We start from the raw sequence: 19042 nt of genomic DNA, 5'->3' as shown, positions 1-19042 counted from the left end.
ATGCCCTGCAGGATACATCAGTGCAACTAAAGGGAACCCAGTAAAAAAAAAGGGGGTAGATTAAAATAGCAATAAAAACATCCTAAAATAAAAGTCCAGTTACTTCCCAAAACCTATCAGCAGGCAACCAGGCCTTTAGCAAATGAACCTTCATGGAATATTTCAGATTAAAACCATGTCTCAGTTTTGTTTCCTTTTGTGGGGATAAAATATTCTGACAGAAACAACTTGGGGATGAAAGAGTTTGTTTTAGCTCACAGTTGCAGGTTGTAGTCCATCACAACAGAGTGGCAAACATCATCAGGAGCTGAGCATGGATATGTATGTACTTACTTCAGCTTATTTTGCATTTTGCCACTCTTTAATTCTCTCTACTCTTTTTGTTTCTTTGTTTTTATTTTTCAAGACAGGGTTTCTCTGTGTACCTGGCTGTGCTGGAACTCACTCTGTAGACCAGGCTGGCCTCAAATTCAGAGATCAGTCTGTTTCTGCCTCTATTCTTCCACAGTTCAGGATTTCCTACCATGAGGATAGTTTTGTGTCAAATTGACACACAATAAAGTTATCTGAGAGGAGGAAAATTCAATTAAGAAAATGCTTCTGTAAGATTGGGCTGTATACAAGCCTGTAGGGCATTTTTAAAATTTGTGATTGATGGGGGAGGCCCAGCCCATTGTGGGTGGGTCTGGGTTCTATAAGAAAGCAAGCCATGGGGAAGCAAGCCAGTAAGTAGCACCTCCTCATGGCCTCAACATCAGCTCCTGCCTCCAGGTTCTTTTCCTGTTTGAGTTTCTCTCCTGACTTCCTGTGATGATGAACAGTGAACTGAAATAAATAAACCCTTTCCTTTCCAAGTTACTCTAAGACAACTACCTAGGAACACAGTGGACAGGTCTTTCCACCTCTGTTAAAACAATCTTCCCACCTCCACCACCCCAACTTTTTTTAAATCTGAGATTCACTTCCCAGGTGATTTGAGATTGGGTCAAACTTACAATTAAAATTAAGAACCACAAATCATTAGCAGCATCTAATCGGTTTTGAAATTTGAGCTGATCTGAGACTACCTGTTAAAGAGTAAAGTTGTGCTCTTTTCTAAGAAATAGTTGGAAAATCATTGCTTGCATATGCTATTCTTGTAACTTTTAGGAGGAATAAAACTATTTAAAAAGCAAAATTGGAGCTTGCTGTATCTTTTTAATTTATAGGTATCTATAGAATTTTATTAGCATTGATAAAAGCTAAAGAAGTTGAATAGCAACCAACCATTTAGTGAATACCTAATATATACAAACCCCAACTTTTTATGTGTTTAATTTATTGATAATAGGACAACTTTCTTAATGGAATCTTTTAAGTTGAGAAACATCTTTTAACATGCTTAGCTATTAAAACATCAAGAGACTTCAAAACTCTAAAGGTGGAGCATATATTTAGTCCCAGCACTTGGGAGGCAGAGGCTGGTGGATCTCTGAATTCAAGGCCAGCCTAGTCTACATAGCAAGTTCCAGAACAGCCCGGGCTACACAGAGAAACACTGGCCTGAAACACCCCCCCCCCAAAATAGGGTCATCCCATGTAGCCCAGGCTAACCTAAGATCCTCCTGCCTCAGTAACCTTTCTGTTAATAATACATGTATAAATGTAAACAGTTGTACATGTAGGTACAGTACAATATGAAGAAGAGCAAACAAGGAAAGCTAAATATAAGGGAATGCAGGACTGAATATAGGTACTAGATATGAATTGTGGATGGGTATAAAGCTGATTGTTTTTATAATTCTAATTCTGTTATAGACTTTGGTTTTGATGGTAGATAAGTGCATAAAATATATTTGATGCTGAAAACGTAAATTTTAGTGGGAAGTTTCACAGCTTCTGTTTCAAATGTCAATTCTAACTGACTAAGTTGATTAAGTTGTATAGACTATGGGTTTGGTTAATTTTGATAGGTAATGTTTTATTTGCAAAGCTTTGTTTTAAATAAAGTTTTTTTAAAAAGTTTATTTTTTAAATGTTTTCATAGATGTCAAAGAAGCTTAAATTCTCAAAAATGGGATAAATCTGATGGACTGATAACCAGAAGTATAATAAATTGTTTCTAATGATTGAAATCTTACTGACAGTAATTAACTTTGTCCCCATAGTTGTCAATTGGAGAACACTTGTTTTAAGTTTTTGTTGTTGTTGTTTTTCCCAAAACAGGGTTTCTTTGTGTAGCCTTGGCTGTCCTGTAACTCTGTAGGCCATGCTGGTCTAGAACTCAGAGATCCTTCTGCCTCTGCCTCCCTAGTGCTGGATTAAAGGTCTGTGCCACCCGCTCCCCTTACATACACACACATGCTTGTTTTAAATGTATTCATTTTCTTTTTTAATTGAAAATATTTTATACAATATATTCTAATCTCGGTTTCCCATCCCATATCCTCTCCACTTTACCACCCTTCCAACTCCATGTCTTCTTTTTCTCTCTTTCACAAAAATAGGTAAAAAAAAAAAAACAAAACAAGCAAATAAGAATAAAACAAAATGAATAAGCAGCAACAAAAACAAAGAGAACAAGAAACACACACACACATAAAAACATAAAATGCAAGATCAGAAACCATAATATACTAACAAATGACCAATATGGCAATAAACACCCAAATGAAACAACAAAAGATGACCAAAATTACCTCTCAGTTTGTTTTTGTTGCCCATCTACTACTAGGCTGTGGTTTGTATATCAACACTAATTTTTCCTTTTCGAGCAGTTGTCAATTGGAGATTGTCTTCTTGGTTAGGAATGGGTGCTAATATCTACTTCCCCTTCTCAACACTGGGTCTTGTCTGGATTAGACCTGTGAAGGCCCTTCACATGCTGCTACATTCTCTGAGTTCATATGTGCATCAGTCCTGTTGTGTCTGGAAGATACTGTTTTCCTTGGTCATTCATCCCCTCTGGCTCTTACATTCTTTCTGCCTCCTTTTCTGCATAGTTCCCCGAGCCTCAAGGGGACAGACATCCCATTTAAGACTCAGTGTTCCAAGGTCTCTCACTCTCTGCATATTGTCTAGTTGTGGGTCTCTACATTAGTTTTCATCTATTGTAGAAGAAAGCGTCTCTGGTGACATAGACCTGTGGGTATAGCAGAATGTCATTAAGAGTCATTTTTATTGCTTTGTTCCGTTAGCAGAACAATTGTAAAATTTTTAACTCTTGAGGCTCTACATTAACTTGAAACTTTGCAAAACTTAATATCCCACAGCAGAAAATAAATTATGAATGATTTATAATTTTTTGGATATTATATATCAGGTTAGGTCCTTCTCATGGCAGTCTATCAAAGATTCATTGAAGAAGCCATGAGCTGGGCATGGTGGCGTTGTCCTGAATCTCAGTGCATGGTAAGTGGAGGCAGGAAAATCTGAAAAGAAACCAGGAAGCTCTAGGCACTTAGCATATGAAAGCTTATTTCTTCAAGGTCAGTTGTTTGTGTATATAAAGTATGTGGTGAGGGGAGGAGCTTGTTCCCAGAGTAAGTCCTGCAAACTCAGTTTTCTGTAGATCACATTTTCTGTTCTTTGACTCTTGGAAAGTTAAGTTCTTTGTTTGCTTTTAGTAGACAGTACACACCCCATAGTAGTCTGCCACTTCCTCCTCTCTCCTCATGTTTTCTGTTTTATGGTCCTTCCTGCCCTTTGTGCTTTGTTCTAAAGAAGGTTTTAAAATGAAACCAGAGAAAAATCATTGACTATTTATAACCCATTAAATTGCTTGACTAATAGAGATGCTTGCTTTATATCTTTTAAAAGTAAGTTTATAAATTAATCTCTGTAGGGTTTTTTTTTTTAACAATACTGGAGACTGAACCCATTGTTTTACACAGGTTAGGCACATACTCTACCTAATCATTACCCTTCTGAAGGCTTTCTTAAAGATTTAGAACTTTGTTGTAAACTGGAGCCATCTGGGCAAAATGCCAAACTACAACTTTATCCTCTAGCTGGTTACAACATCTGATGTCACAGTTAGTTAACTTGCTAAAATTGGAAAGAATGTACATTTAAATCCTTTTTAAAAGTTCAAAAGTGTTAAGTCTGAGAGTTTGTAGTTTCTATTACTACTACTATTACTGGTGAGAGGTGGTTTGAATAGTGAAGCTAGCTGCCAATAAAATTACCTTAGTTATAAAGTTTTATAGAGAGCTAATATTTAATACCTTATCTATGAACATGAAATGTGCACAAGGCTTCCCCTAGAGGGTGTGTAAATAGTGGGAAAACATGTAGTTTAGAAGGCAGAAGACCTGGGTTCCACTCAGCCACATCTTGAAGAGGACAGCTTTCCTCAGCTCCAGGTTCCTCATGTAATATACCAGCTATGTCGACTCCTCCTAGTTACAGGTTAGGATTGTGTGGGAAATAAAATTTGGGAGATAAAAATTACTATCATCATGTAAAAATACTATTTTTTTTGAGACAGGGTTTCTCTGTGTAGCTTTGGAGCCTGTCTTTGAACTCGCTCTGTAGACTTGACTGACCTCAAACTCACAGAGATCTGCCTGCCTCCTGAGTGTTGAGATTAGATTTAACATACTGTATACCATGATAATAACAGTGTTACAAAGCAGGTTCTAATATGTGAATTCTTTAAACGAATTATTTTATTTATTTTTTTGAGATAGGGCTTCACTATATAACCCTGGCTGGTCTGGAACTCAGAAATCCACCTGCTTCTTTTCCCCAGTGCTGGGATTAAAGACATGTGCTACCATGCCCAGCATGGTAAGGAGATTCTGATATTTATAAAGTTGAGAAACTGTAGAATTGATGTCAGAAAAGTATTTTAAAACTTTTGCTGTCTGAGTCTAGAAGAAACATGATTAAGTTAGTTGTTCTGTAAAATTCCTTAGAACTAAATTACAGTTCATTGATTTTCTTTTAAAAGTTTAAATGAACACATAAAGACCTTTTGAGATGGGGTCTTATGTAAGCTGGGCTGGCCTTTAACTCACTGTGTAGCTGAGAATTACTTTGAAATTTTGATCTTCTTCTATCTCCTCCTAAACGCTGGGATTATAGGTGTATACCACCATACCTGGTATTTTGTGGTGTCAAATGCAGGGCTGGGGCGTGCAAGGAAAGCCATCTTAACAAAGTGAGTTACATCCCCAGCCCAAAATTCAGCATCTTTATTAGAGGTATCTGGCTTCATTGCTTCTCTTCCTATCCTTATGTGGTACTTCCAGCCTGAATTACTTAGGTTTTTTTTTTTTTTTTTTATTACTTAGGGTTTTAAGAAAATGTCTTTTCTTCCTTGTCCATGGCTTTTCCACACCCCATGGTCTCCCCTTACAAGACTATGTGTCTCTGCCTCCAGATTTTCTCAGATAAGAACTTACTGGTCTTTCTCTCAACCCCAAGACCGTTTTATTGAAAATAAGCAGGTAATAGGGAAGTTACCCTGGAATGCCACATCAAGGGTCTGGTTTCCAGGAAGACCTGTGGGGTGCTAGGGAGAGAATTGATGGGCAGGGCCCTCAAATTTTAAATTAATGGAAATAGCAAGCAATAAAAATATTTTGGTTATATTTTAAGTAAAACTGAGAAACCAGGAAGTTGAATTGCTGGAATAAATGTTGGAAGGTGGGTAGTATTAAGGGGCTAGAGATTTAAAAACAAGTGCTTGGCCATTTCAGTACCCAGAAACATTTCTTAGTACTGCCACAACTTTATTTCTTACAGGATTTTGAAACAAGACAGATTTTTTTTTAAATGATCTATTCTTTCAGAGTTTAAAATTTTTTTATTATTTTATTTTATTTGTGTTGGTGTCTTGCCTGCATGTGTGCCTGTGTGAGAGTGTCAGATCTTAGAGTTACAGACAGTTGTGAGCTGCCATGTGGGTACTGGGAATTGAACCTGGGTCCTTTGGAAGAACAGTCAGTGCTCTTAACCACTGAACCATCTCTCCAGCCCCAAAGGGAATCTATAATTTTTTGGGGGGCAGGGAGATTTCAAGACAGGGTTTCTCTGTATAGCTTTGTAGACCAGGCTGGTCTCGAACTCACAGAGATCCGCCTGTCTCTGCCTCCCAAGTGCTGGGACCAAAGGCGTGTGTTACCACCGGCCGGCTTTCTTTCAGAGTTTTGAATATATATATCATGTTTGATCATATTGACTCCTGGGTACCTTGAATCTCTCTTTCAACTTTGTATGCCTACCCCCCCTCCCATTTATCATCCATTGAGCCCAATAAGAGAAGAGCTGTTCCAATGTACTTGTGTGTAGGGCCATCCATTGGGAACATTGGCAGGCTACTAGAGGCCACATACCTGAAGAAAACTGACTCCCACTTACAGTGTGAGTTGGCTCACAATCAATTGCCAATAGCTCTCAGCTAAGGGAAGGAAAATCATAAACGGATCCCCATCAATGCTGGAATTTCCTCTCTTGGTCATGTGCAGGCATCTACAGCTGCTGTAGTCCCTGTTATCAATGACCCAGTCATGTCTAGAAAACACAATCACAGCAGCCCTTTCCAGCCTCCAGCTCTTAGTTTTTCCAATCCCCCTCTTCCTTGATATCCTTGCATAGAGGGGAGTAATATAGATAGATTACCCCCCCCCCGTGGGACTAAACACTCTATGGCCAGTTATTCTCTGCACTTTGACTAGTTGTGAGCCTCTATATTAACTGTTGTCTACTGCAAAAAAAAACAAAAACAAAAACAAAACAAAAGAAAATCTCTAATGAGGCAAATTAGATAGTGGTAAGATTGTTTAGTAGTTACTCAGGTCCTGACCACTATTTTTACCACTAAACTAGAACTCGGTGATTTAAGTTCTAATGGTTTTAATCATTAGGTTAAATCACTAGATAAGTCATTTAGTGGTTTATCATCAACTCATCCAGATGCATTTTGTATTGTTGGCTTCCTTTTGATAGCAGTAGACGCCAGTTGTAAAGCTTCTAAATAGAGTGAAATGGTAGCTATATTGATGCTTAGATCTATCCAGATATCCAGCCCCCCCCCCCCTTTAGTTTTTCAAGACAGGGTTTTTCTGTGTAGCAGCTCTGGTTGTCCTGGAACTCGCTTTGTAGACCAGACTGGCTTTGAACTCTCTGAGATCTGCCAGCCTCTGTCTCACAAGTGCTGGGATTAAAGGTGTGCACAACCACACCTGGCATGTATCATGGCTTTTGACAAAGAAAGAAGTGTTATATATGTAACTCATCTGGAATTCACATGACTATTTGGGAAGGTTTATAGTAGAGCAGATTATATAAAAAATAGATAAATAGCTTCATAGAGCAAAGGCGTCTTTAATTCTCATGTGACCAATCAGTTCCATTCCTAGCTGTTACTGAGACTGGGGAGAAAAATAACTCAAAGATTTGCCGGAATGTTTATAGCACAAAACTGGAATAAGTAACTCATTTAACAAGAAAATGTCAATAAAAATTAGTAAGCTAATTATAGCTTGGAGATTGTAGAGCTATCACAGATATACAGTATTTAATTTTTAAAAGATACAAAAGACTGCTTTTGTGATTCTTTCTATCTGAAACATTAGAAAAGATGAATTTTTAATTAGAGGCAACTGATTAGTGGTTACCTAGGGCTGTGGTTGGGAATTGTCTGAGGAAGTGATGTTAAAAAAAGCATTGTATTGTTTATGCCAGGCTTGCAGAATCCCAGAGACTAACCCAAGGAATCGACACTCTGATGTAAAAGCAAAAGGTTCCATTTATTGTTCAACTGGCTAGCCAGATCTCTTTCCATGGTGGAGGAAATGAGATGCCCACCAGCCAAAAGGAGAAGTTTTTAAAGGGGCAGACCATAAGGTTGAAGGCCACAAATTTCATTTTCCTTGGTTACTTAAGGTCATACAAAGTACAGAGTAAAGCAGTAACTATATATTTTAAGCAAGATACATTTGGGTAAGATAAGACAAGACATGGGCTTGCAGGGTTATGGGAGGTCACAGGGTTTGCCAGCTATCCCCTGGGCCTGGGAATCTTTACAGCTGGCAGGGGATGTTAGAAGAAGTGGTAGACAGTTACCTCCCCTTCTCTGAGAGCAGGGTCTCAGGCACTAGCCATGGCACTTCTGATTTAAAGAGTTTCCTTTTCCATTACAAGTTCCCTTTCTCTGTATAGATTTAGGACCCAAGTTTTTTAACTTTTATTAATTTTAATTTTTGGTCCCTCAGTGTTGGTTGTAAAGTTTTGCATTTGCTCAAATACAGTTGAACCTCTCATGCAAATAGGTGCATTTGAATGTATTTAAATTATACCTCAGTTAACTGGGGAAGGAGGCATTTTATGTAAAAACTGTGATAGTATCTGAGAGGTTGGATTTCCCTAATTTTCATTTTAAATAAGTTAGGTGTCTTCCTCTATTGCTCTTCTGATATGGGTATTGTTCACTAATTTCATAGAGCCTGCCTGCTACTGCCTCCCAAGTGCTGGAATTAAAGGTGGGCGCCACCACTGCCCTGCTAAATGTCTTTTTAACTCTTGTTTACATCTGACAGTTACTTTAAAACATTTCTGACTTTTAAAATTAGATGGAGAGCAGTAGGGGCTTCTATGTGTCAGTTCAGGGTGCGGATGGAATTGGATTGACAGTGGTGATCTGTCCTATTATTGAAAATGGTAAGTGGATGGGCTTGAAAGAGGAGGAAAATGAGAGGTATATAAAAAGTAGAATGGACAGGAGACATTATGAAAACTTGGCCTTAGCTCTCATAAGCTCTCACTAGCTCTCATAACAACCCATTCCTATTAGGTTCACCCACGTGCCTCTTATACCTCTCCTCCATTCTCTACATCCGACTTCCTCAGTGTCTACTGGCTAATACTGCATGACTAGATTCATTGCCTGAGTTCCTGTTCCTGCCCAGAAGTCCCACCTAACCTTTTCTGCCTAACTATTGGCTGTTCAGCTTTTTATCAAACCAATCACAGGGACACATCCTCACACAGTGTACAAATATCCCACAGCAGATGTGGAGTTAGAGGAGTATCTTAGGAGGTAATTAACCACCTAGTTGAAGTCATACTGCATGAAGAAGGTAGGAAAGCGATTAAGGAAACTGCCAGAGGAAATGAGTGGTCAGTCATTACAGTAACCTTTTTTTGAGCTGATAGGACATTTCACCATCAGCCTACTATCAGAATTGAAATAGTGTTTTCTTTCATAGTCACTTTGATATGGCTGCTATTTTTTCAGACTTTACTATTTCCTTAATACTTAGGCTTTGTATTTAGATAATTTTGTAAATTTGTCATACTAATATTTATACATTTTAATATTTTGCGGGTATTTTTAATTTTGGGATAAAATTCAGCCTTAAGTATTGAGGTAGAATTTTCCAAAGTGATAATCAAAAAAGGTAACTCTTAAAGTTTGTGTTGGCTGGGAGGTTGAACACATGTTCTTGTTAATTGCTCTTTCATGTTTGTTTGCTTGTTTTCTTTTGTTTTTCAGGACAGGGTTTGTTTGTGTAGCCCTGGCTGTCCTGGAACTAGCTCTGTAGAGCAGGTTGGCCTTAAACTCACAGATATTTGCCTGCCTCTGCCTTTGGTGTGCTAGGATTAAAGGTGTGCATAACTGCTGACAGGCTCAATTGTATCTTTTTGAAGTTCCTTGTATGTTAACTAATTCTCAAATACTTGCCTTATTGCCTCTGCAGATTTGATAATGGGCTGCATTAAAAGTAAAGAAAACAAAAGTCCAGCCATTAAATATACACCGGAAAACCCTCCGGAGCCTGTAAGCACAAGTGCCAGTCATTATGGAACAGAACATACTACAGCTGCCTCAACCTCTTCCACAAAGGGATCATCTGTCAATTTTAACAGTCTTTCCATGACACCATTTGGAGGATCCTCCGGGGTGACTCCTTTTGGAGGAACATCTTCCTCATTTTCAGTGGTGCCAAGCTCATATCCTACAGGTTTAACAGGTGAGATTTAAATGGACAGTTGCAGAAAATACAACCTTGGACTTTACATACTTCAGGTCTGGTCACTGCTAGGAAAATTTTCTTACTAGCATATTTCTCAAAAAATTGTATGAGCAAGTAAAGTCTGTAACAAAGGGCAGATTTAAAAATATCCTTCTTTTTCTACCCCAGCAATTTGTTAGCTCTTTAGGACTGTAAAGTGCTGTATTATTTATTTAATAAATGTTAATTATATGTCAGTTTAGTAACAATAGCACAGTTTCTATTGATGCTCAGTTTATTGCATTTATTTATTTTGTGTATGTGTTCTTACATTCCTGATAGTGTACATGTGGATGTCAGAGGGCAGTTTGTAGGAGTCAGTTCTCTCCTTCCACTGAAGTCATCAGTGTTGGCAGCAAGCAACCTTTATTAAGCTAAGCCATCTTACTGTCCCGGTACTGATTTTAAAAAGGAAAATCTTGATGCTCAGAGTTCAGATAGTTTTCCTCCAGAGTCACAGTTGATAAGTAACAGATTTAGTATCCTAGTCCAGAACTCCATTTATTACATTGTCACTTCCTTCCAGAGGATGGCAAGAAGTGATAGTTGACAATCTTGCCATGGAATCAGGTAGCCTTTAAAGTGTAGATTTTAAAAAGAAAGAAAATAAACTCTTTTGTGCAACGTCCCACATAACAAAGCACAGCTGGCTTAGAAAAGAGTGAGCTCTAGGATTCCCTGATATGAGAGTTCCATGATGTCAGCAAAGCATGGAGTTAACTTCATCTCTTTCCTTTAATCTTTGGAGTGCCCACTTTAGCCTTGGTATAAGCAGGTACCAAGGACAAATGGATTGGCTCATGTCCCTAATCATAATCAATGGGGGCAAAAAGAGGAAATCTCTTCTACAAGCATGGACTATATGTACATTTGTCTTCCTCAATCTCCTCACTTCTTGACCAGTAGGACTGCAATATACTAACCTTATTAGATAGCATTTGGAGATTAGTAGACATCACAGTTGATTACAATTCTAATTTCAGCCAACCAGTGATCATGGTGCTATTTCTGATAGTTAACGCAAAAGCCTTGAAATTACTTGGGAAAGGTAGTAATTAAGAATGGCTAGAGTAAATGTTGACACAAAAAGACATTTCTTTAGTTACTTAAAGCAATTTTTAATAATGCTGTATTTTTATTCATTGTGAATTTCATCATGCATTCATACAATGTATTTTGATCCTTTTTATCATCCACAATCCTACCCCAACTCTTCCTAGATCCACTCCCAATACTTAAAGCTACTATTTGAAATATTCCATTCTTTGAGTATTCATTTAATAGCCTAAAAGGGGGGGCAGATTAGAGAGGTAAGAAACATAAACAACGCTTCTGAACCGCTAACAGTAGTGTTTAAGTATTGTAAAGGTAAAAACAAGACGATTGGTGAAGCCCCTGTAGTTGGCACCTTGGGAAGGAATCATTTGAACTGATTCTTGATTGATATGACCTATTTGTAGTGCTAGGGGGAAAATGAGCAAAATAACAAAATTAGCAAACACAAAGTTCAAGAAGTATAAATACATTTGGAACTTTTGAAGACCAATGAACACAAATGGGAGAATTGTACCGGACTAGAGTGTTGGGCAGGACACTATAATTACTTAGTACCATAGACTGTAGGTAAGGATTTGGGTGTTATTCAAAGCTAGAAAGAAGCTTTGAGATTTAAGGAAAGAATTTTGCTTGTTGGGTTTCCTCTTATAAAATACTCTAGAGACTGTAGAGATGGCTCAGCAGTTCAGAGCACTCGATTCTCTCCCAGAGGACCTGAGTTTGGTTCCAAGCATCCATATCAGGCAGCTCAAAACTATCTCTGACTCCAGCACAGCACCCTCTTCTGTCCTCCTCAGCCACTTGCACATATATGGCTTACACTCATGTACACATGCACGTAACTAAAAATAAATTTTGAAAAGTAATTAAGACTCGCTCTAGAAGCTGTGTAAAGAATGGATGATAGTCAAGCAGAGTAGAAGCAGGTTAGGAAGGCAGTTTCTAATGCTAGCATTCCTAGTGAGAAGTGGCCACAGTAGAAGTGGGAAGTAGGTAAATCATCTGTTTAGAGCTGGAACTAATAGTCCCTACTGCATCATAATCCCCTTTGCTTAGAGAAAACTGACTTGGGCAAATACATTCAAAAAGAAAACTCAAGAGCTTCATTTGTTTATAATAAAATTTGAATGTCTACTAGGTATTGAAGCAGAGATGTCAAGTAAGTTTCTTCTCCTAGAGGAGAAACTAGCTGAGTGAGCTGATGCTATGTATGAATGTGTTCTTATACTTTTGCTTTTCTACTACTTTGTATTTAGAGTAGTATTTCTACCACTTTGTATTTAAGTTTTATTTTTCATGTCATTTCCATGCATTTTGCATGCCACAGTATTTGTATTTATAACTCATTTGTAGTTTTGCTACTTGCCTTTTCGCTCTCTCATTTATAAAAATTCTAATGAATGTAAACTAATAATGGATGGCAAGCAAACCAATTGAACTATACTAGATAGAGTTTATACATAATTGAGTTAAGACTAAATTGGTCAGCCAGATGGATTGGTACACATCTTTAATCCCAGCACTCAGGAGGCAGAGACAGGCAGATCTCTATGAGTTGAATGCCAGCCTGGTCCACAGAATGAGGCCTTGTCTCAAAAAGAATATGTTCATCCAAGACCAGTATAGCTCAGGGCTACACTGATCTTGCATGTAGAAGGCTAAGGATTTGATCTTCTTGCACCCGTCTCAGAAAAAAAGTTGGTAAAAAGATACAAATTTTCAGTAAGAATAAGTTCAAGAATTTCATTGTACAACCTTGTGACTCTGCTTAGTAACAACAAATTGTATTGAAAATTGGTAAAAGTAGATGTTAAGTTTCTTGTTAAAAGAAAAAAGATAAGTAACGCAACTTGATTTAGCCATTTCATAATTTATACCTGTTTCCAAATATTTTATTATACTTGATAAATATATACATCTTTAAAAGTGATATAATAGGTTTTTAAAACTAGAATACCTGCTTTTAAGTATTTTAAACACTACAGTGTCATTTTTATTGCATTTATGATTTTTATTGTATTTATATGACTAGATTAGATATGAAATATGTTTATTCTTTAACTATGTTCACACATTGCTAGATGTCACAACTAGTTTTTGAATTTATACCAAATATTTATCTTAGCTATGCTCTTAACTTTAAGACAAATATGGCATTTTCATGTATAAAGTGAACCTGAAGTAAACCTTAATGATTGCTGTTAATGGTTATAGAAGGAAAGAAATGCCTTCATGAAGACAGGTGTCAGTAGTCTGTGTGCTTTCCCTCCAAAGAAATGATCTGCAATGTGGCTACCTTTTCAAGCCAAACATGTTGCTTCAGAAGTGAAATTGCATTTACTTCAGAGTTATAGAATTTTAAAATTTATACAGTAAAATGGTTTCACAGGAAGCCTTAGAACACCTTATCAAAACCCAGCTTCTAAAAAATAAATACTAGAGCAAGGAGGAAACTGAGCCTAAACTTTACTAGCAATAATTGTTTATTTCTTTCATGCATTCAGGTGTATATCATTTACCTTGATCTCTTTTTCCTGTGCCAGGTGGTGTTACAATATTTGTGGCCTTATATGATTATGAAGCTAGAACTACAGAAGACCTTTCCTTTAAGAAGGGTGAAAGATTTCAAATAATTAACAATACGTAAGTTTTGTGTATATTTTGTAAGAGAGGAGTGTGGTCTCTACATTTAACCACTGATGGAGTTGATGATGTGGAGATAAGAGTAGAGGGGTGTGGGTCTTTGTCCTTGGGTTGCTTGAGACACATTGGATAATATATTGCTACAAGTAGAAGTTACTACTTTTGAAAATTGTGCTTATAGAGTTAGTCTGTAACTAGAAAGAATTCTAAGTGTGGTGGTACATACCTGTAATCCCAGCACTAGAGAGGCTAAGACAACAAGATTTCAAGTTTGAGGCTACCCTAGGTCATATAGTGAGTTCTAGGTCATACTTACCAAGTTCCTGTCTCCAAAATGATGCCCCTTATAAAGAGATTTTTTAAGAAGTAAAATCTGTATTTATATAAATACCAGATGACTTTAAAACCTTAGTTGTTGGGGGATGGGGGGGAGGGGGAGGGAGGATATGGAACCCTTGTACTCTGAAACTTACCAAATTGTGTTTTTCTTGTTACTCTTAGACTTTGTCATTTAGTGGTCTGCCATAGAAAATTTGATGCTTGTCATGCAGCAGATTTTATAATTTCATTAGCAAGCATAACAACCACTTTGTAACTTCTCAAAGCATGTACTTATGGTCTTCTTTGCTTCTAGTCATGTTTACCTCCATCTCTGTTTTACCATCTATTACCTTTTATTGTTCCAGAAAATTGTGATTGTGTTTCTCTGCCTTACAATCCTTCAATAGCTAACTATGGCTATGAAGATTTAAAAAAGAGCAACAACAACAATCATCACCATCCATCAAGACTTTGCCGTGTGTTTCTATCCTTTCTTTAGAAGTACCTGCAATGTTTTGAGTACAGTAGTTTCTCGCCCTCTTCATGCATTCACACATACTATTTCTTTTTCTGGAACGACTTTTGGTCTATTTCTTTTCTTTCTTTTTTTTTTTTTTTTGTGGGGTGAGTGGGGTGTTTGTTTGAGATGGGGATAGAATCCTGAGCCTCAAGCATATGAGGCTTGTGCTCTGTCACTAAGCTACACTTGATCCCTTCTTTGTTTCTTTCCCCTCTGTAGTTAACCTCCTCATCCTTTGAAAGATATTTCCTATGTCCCTTTCAGCGGTTCCTCTATTGCCTGACTCAGTTCTCACACCCTACTCTATAAAGTGTTTCATTGCTCTACAAATCTCAGTCATGGTTGTCATCACATTGTAAATTACAGTTTTAATTTGACTTGTCATTCTTTTAAACCCGTGGTTCTCAGTTTGGGGCAGAATCACACAGAAAGTATTTAGCAGTGTTTAGAGATATTTTTGATTGTCACAGTCAGAGTGAGAGTATGACTACTGTCACCTGGGTACACACCAGAGATATTGATAAAATTCTCCTGTGTGCATGACTAAGATTCATCAAATCCAAAGTGTCAGAGTGTTGTTATTACCATTGAAACTGCCATCCCTGCCCTAGAGTCAGTTCTTGGGCTTAAGGACTGCTGTTTGTCTTACACTTAGTAACACTCAGTGAATGACACAAGGAATGCTTAGGAGGGCCAAAAACAAAGTTTTAGTTTAAGGAAAGATAACCACAGGTTCTAGACCAGCCAGGTCTACACAGTAAGACTTTGTGATACAGGGTGTGTGTGTGTGTGTGTGTGTGAGAGAGAGAGAGAGAGAGAGACAGAGAGAGAGAGAGAGAGGATTTAATGTATTCTAGGATACCACTAATCAAAGTATCCTTTTGCAAATAGTTAAAATACCAAAAAGCTTACCTAATTCATTTTTTAGAGAATAAATTCACTTTGAACATTTATAAAAACTTCAGTTTGAACATGTACTCTTAAGTAGTGAATCACATATCTTTTTATATATTATTAGAGATACTTTTCATAGGAATTTTGGAAAATCAAGGTTAATATATTCTAAACAATATACAATTCTTTCATGTTTTGAATTATATTAGTCTTGCTGATAATTTTTATACCCGGTTCTGAATAACATTTTAAAAACATGAATGTTTGTTTTGTTTGAATCAGGGTCCTGCTATATGACCCAGTCTGACTTGGAACTCACTGTTCTGCCCCCACCTCCTAGGTACTGGATCATAGGCTTATGCTACCACCACTAGGAATTCAGCTTTTTTAAATAAATAGTTTTACTTATCATAAGGAAAAGACAGACGAATTTTTTGCTTATGGTAAGAGAAACACACACACTGTGAACATGTACATGTACTGTGGTACATATGTGGACATGTCAGAGGACAACTTTCGGAAATAGGTTCTCTGCCCACCCACCCCCCCCATCCCCAATAGGACTGGGGAGCACTCAGGTTGTTAGACTTTGGCAGCAAGTGCCTTTACCCGATAAACCATTTCACCAGCTCTAGAAATTCAACTTTGGATTGTTATTACTCATTGTTAAGTTTGTGGCTTATAAGAATACTATGGGCTTTGATTTTATTCCTAAAGGGACTTTTAAAAGTGTTACAATTTTATATGCTATTAAGAAACGTTTGGTAACAACAACAAATTAACATGACATAAGCTAAAATATGAGTGAACCTTAATAATATTATTCTAAGAAGGCAGTGACAAAAGACTTCATAAATGGCTCCATCTCCCACATTAAGCATATCCATAGAGATTAGAGAAAATGTGAGGGAGTGGGAGTGACAAGTAGGCATAGGCTTTGTATCTTTCTAACTTTATTTTCATTCTTTATTTATTAGTATATGTATGGTGTGTGTGGAGGCATATACATGGAGCCCAGAGGACAACTGGGCTCGTTGACACTGACTCTAGGGATTGAATTTAGGCCATGGGTGGCAAGTGCCTTCACCTGCTGAGCTATCTTGCCAGCCCAGGGCTTTTCTGGGGGCAGAATGTTCTAAAATGTATTATTTTGATGACTGTACAACTCTGAGTATATTAAAACCCTTAAATGTTGTCCTTTAAATGTGAGAGGTGTATATGGCATAGAAATAAAAGTCTCACACTTCTAAGTTTTTATTTAAAATTTACTTAAAATAAATTTCTTTATTCAACACAATTTATTAGCTTTAATTGAAAGAATTAACACGAAAAGGTAAGTAGAATTCAACTGTGCAGTATTTAGGGTTTTTCTGTTATTATTGTTGGTCTAGAACAGATAGGTACAGTTATGTTTTTGTGTGGTCTTAATTCCGTTAATTCATCTAATAACCTTTTAAAAATACTGTTCTCTTGAGTTCAGCTCTTTGTCTGATTAATCCATAAAAAAATCCATATTAAAAATGAAAGTGGTTCCTGTTCTTTGCTTGAGATAAGAATTACTCCTTGGGTAAGCTCCTATGTTATAGTGATTGTTGGTTTTTTTTTGTGTGTGTGTGTTGCAGGGAAGGAGACTGGTGGGAAGCAAGATCAATTGCTACCGGAAAGAATGGTTATATCCCTAGCAATTATGTAGCACCTGCAGATTCCATTCAGGCAGAAGAGTATGTGTTACTTCATATATTATTAATTATTTTGGCTTTTAAAATGTTTTAATGCACATTCTACTTAACCACAACCTTACACACAGTTATATACCAGTCTTATTACAACTAATGCATCATATTAATAAATGCTGTTTTGAGAATTAATAATTAATATGTGTCTGCTCAGAGACAGTAAGTAAATCTACATTAGTCTCTTTCTTTTGTTTTTCTGCCTGTTTTTTGCACTCCATGACTGTCTATTCCTTTCCTTGCACATAGCATACATTTGCAATGCTTATTTGTTTTTACTGATACAAATGATCATAACCGTATTCTTTTTCTGCTATCACTTTCATTATTCTTTGTTTAGTTCTTTATCTTCAGTTTTCTGTGAACTTTCCCACAGCAGTGACTGTCATTTTTTTCTCACTAAGCTTTATTAAATCAAATTCACCCAAATTTGGAGTTCCCTATAATCTTGGTATCATCTACTTGCATCTTACTGAATACAGGTGATCATACTTGGTTCCCACAGTTTGTGTTCTCTCACATGTGATGCATACAAGAACTTTGGCTTTTAACTTAACACCCCTATTCCCCCAGGGGGATGCATCATTAGTTGCTATTTCTAATAATCATTAATTTCTAAGACTGAAAATCAAGGAAGAAGTTGATATAAGGGATTGAATTTTTTTTTTTTTTTTTTGGTTTTTACGAGACAGGGTTTCTCTGTATTGTTTTGGAGGCTGTCGGACCAGTCAGGCCTCGAACTCACAGAGATCCTCCCGAGTGCTGGGATCAAAGGCGTGCGCCACCACCGCCCGGCCATACTCCATTCTTATTGATACATGTGTGTAATTTTTTCTGACCTTCATATGTTTTTAACTCAAAACATCGTTAATTTTTTTCAGATGGTATTTTGGCAAAATGGGTAGAAAAGATGCCGAAAGATTACTTCTGAATCCTGGGAATCAACGAGGTATATTCTTAGTAAGAGAAAGTGAAACCACTAAAGGTATGAATATTGTATTAATATGTGCATAACATGTTTTAGGCTGGAAGTTTGAGGAAGTTGGAGTGAACATGTTTCTCTCCTCCCGCCCCCATCCCAGGTGCTTATTCTCTCTCAATTCGTGATTGGGATGAGGTAAGGGGTGACAATGTGAAGCATTACAAAATCAGGAAACTTGACAATGGTGGATACTACATCACAACCAGAGCTCAGTTTGATACTCTGCAGAAACTGGTGAAGCACTACACAGGTAGGTGAGCACTTCACAGGTAGGAATTAATCCCTTACGCTCTTATTTTGTGAGAACAAACTCTTTATCACTCTTAAAGTCCCCAGTAGATGATGGTGTTTTGGATTGGATTTTTTTTTTGAAATTTTTATTTAGTGTTTGTGCATGTGAACATGTGTGTCCACATGCATGCTGTGGTACATGTGTGAAGGTCAGGAAACAACTTAGAGACTGATACCATGTGGGACTTGGAGATAAAACTTAAGCTGTCAGGCTTGTCCCCAAGTAACAGCTGAACAGTCTTGCTTGCACTGTGCTCTAGTTTCAAAATGAGGAACAAGAGTCACATGTGGTCCAGGCAGCATAGCAGGACCACGAATTGGGCTGTTAGATAACATGTTCATATCAGACTATAATTGGAATCATTATGCTTTACTGTCATAGTGTTTGCTTTGGTGTACTAGATCATAATGTGTAAATAGATTGTGGCAGTAAATTATAAAACATGACAGCAAATATGATATATATTAAGTAGCTAAAATTAAACTTGTAATATAAAATAGTTATCTCAGAGCTAGGATTGTAGCTCAGTGGTAAAGCACTTACTTACATATGCCAAGGTTCCCTCCCCAACACCGCAGAAAAGGAAAGGAATAGAGTCAG

General features: G+C 37.2%; 1 protein-coding gene across 2 annotated transcripts in view; it reads left to right on the top strand.

Moving 5' to 3' along the window:
• Yes1 (YES proto-oncogene 1, Src family tyrosine kinase) overlaps window positions 1-19042 on the top strand; it is a 62466-nt gene that overhangs the window by 17106 nt on the left and 26318 nt on the right. For both annotated transcript variants that reach the window (XM_005077054.4, XM_013118378.3), the window contains exons 2-6: window positions 9687-9959; window positions 13601-13700; window positions 17058-17156; window positions 18050-18153; window positions 18251-18400. In XM_005077054.4, the coding sequence (XP_005077111.1) occupies window positions 9695-9959; window positions 13601-13700; window positions 17058-17156; window positions 18050-18153; window positions 18251-18400 (718 nt within the window). In that variant the 5' untranslated portion in view covers window positions 9687-9694. The remainder of the gene's footprint in view (window positions 1-9686; window positions 9960-13600; window positions 13701-17057; window positions 17157-18049; window positions 18154-18250; window positions 18401-19042) is intronic.

Source organism: Mesocricetus auratus, unplaced genomic scaffold (assembly GCF_017639785.1).
Source record: "Mesocricetus auratus isolate SY011 unplaced genomic scaffold, BCM_Maur_2.0 Super-Scaffold_100010, whole genome shotgun sequence".
NCBI classification, from domain to species: domain Eukaryota; kingdom Metazoa; phylum Chordata; class Mammalia; order Rodentia; family Cricetidae; genus Mesocricetus; species Mesocricetus auratus.
This window is presented reverse-complemented; position numbering and strand designations above follow the sequence as displayed.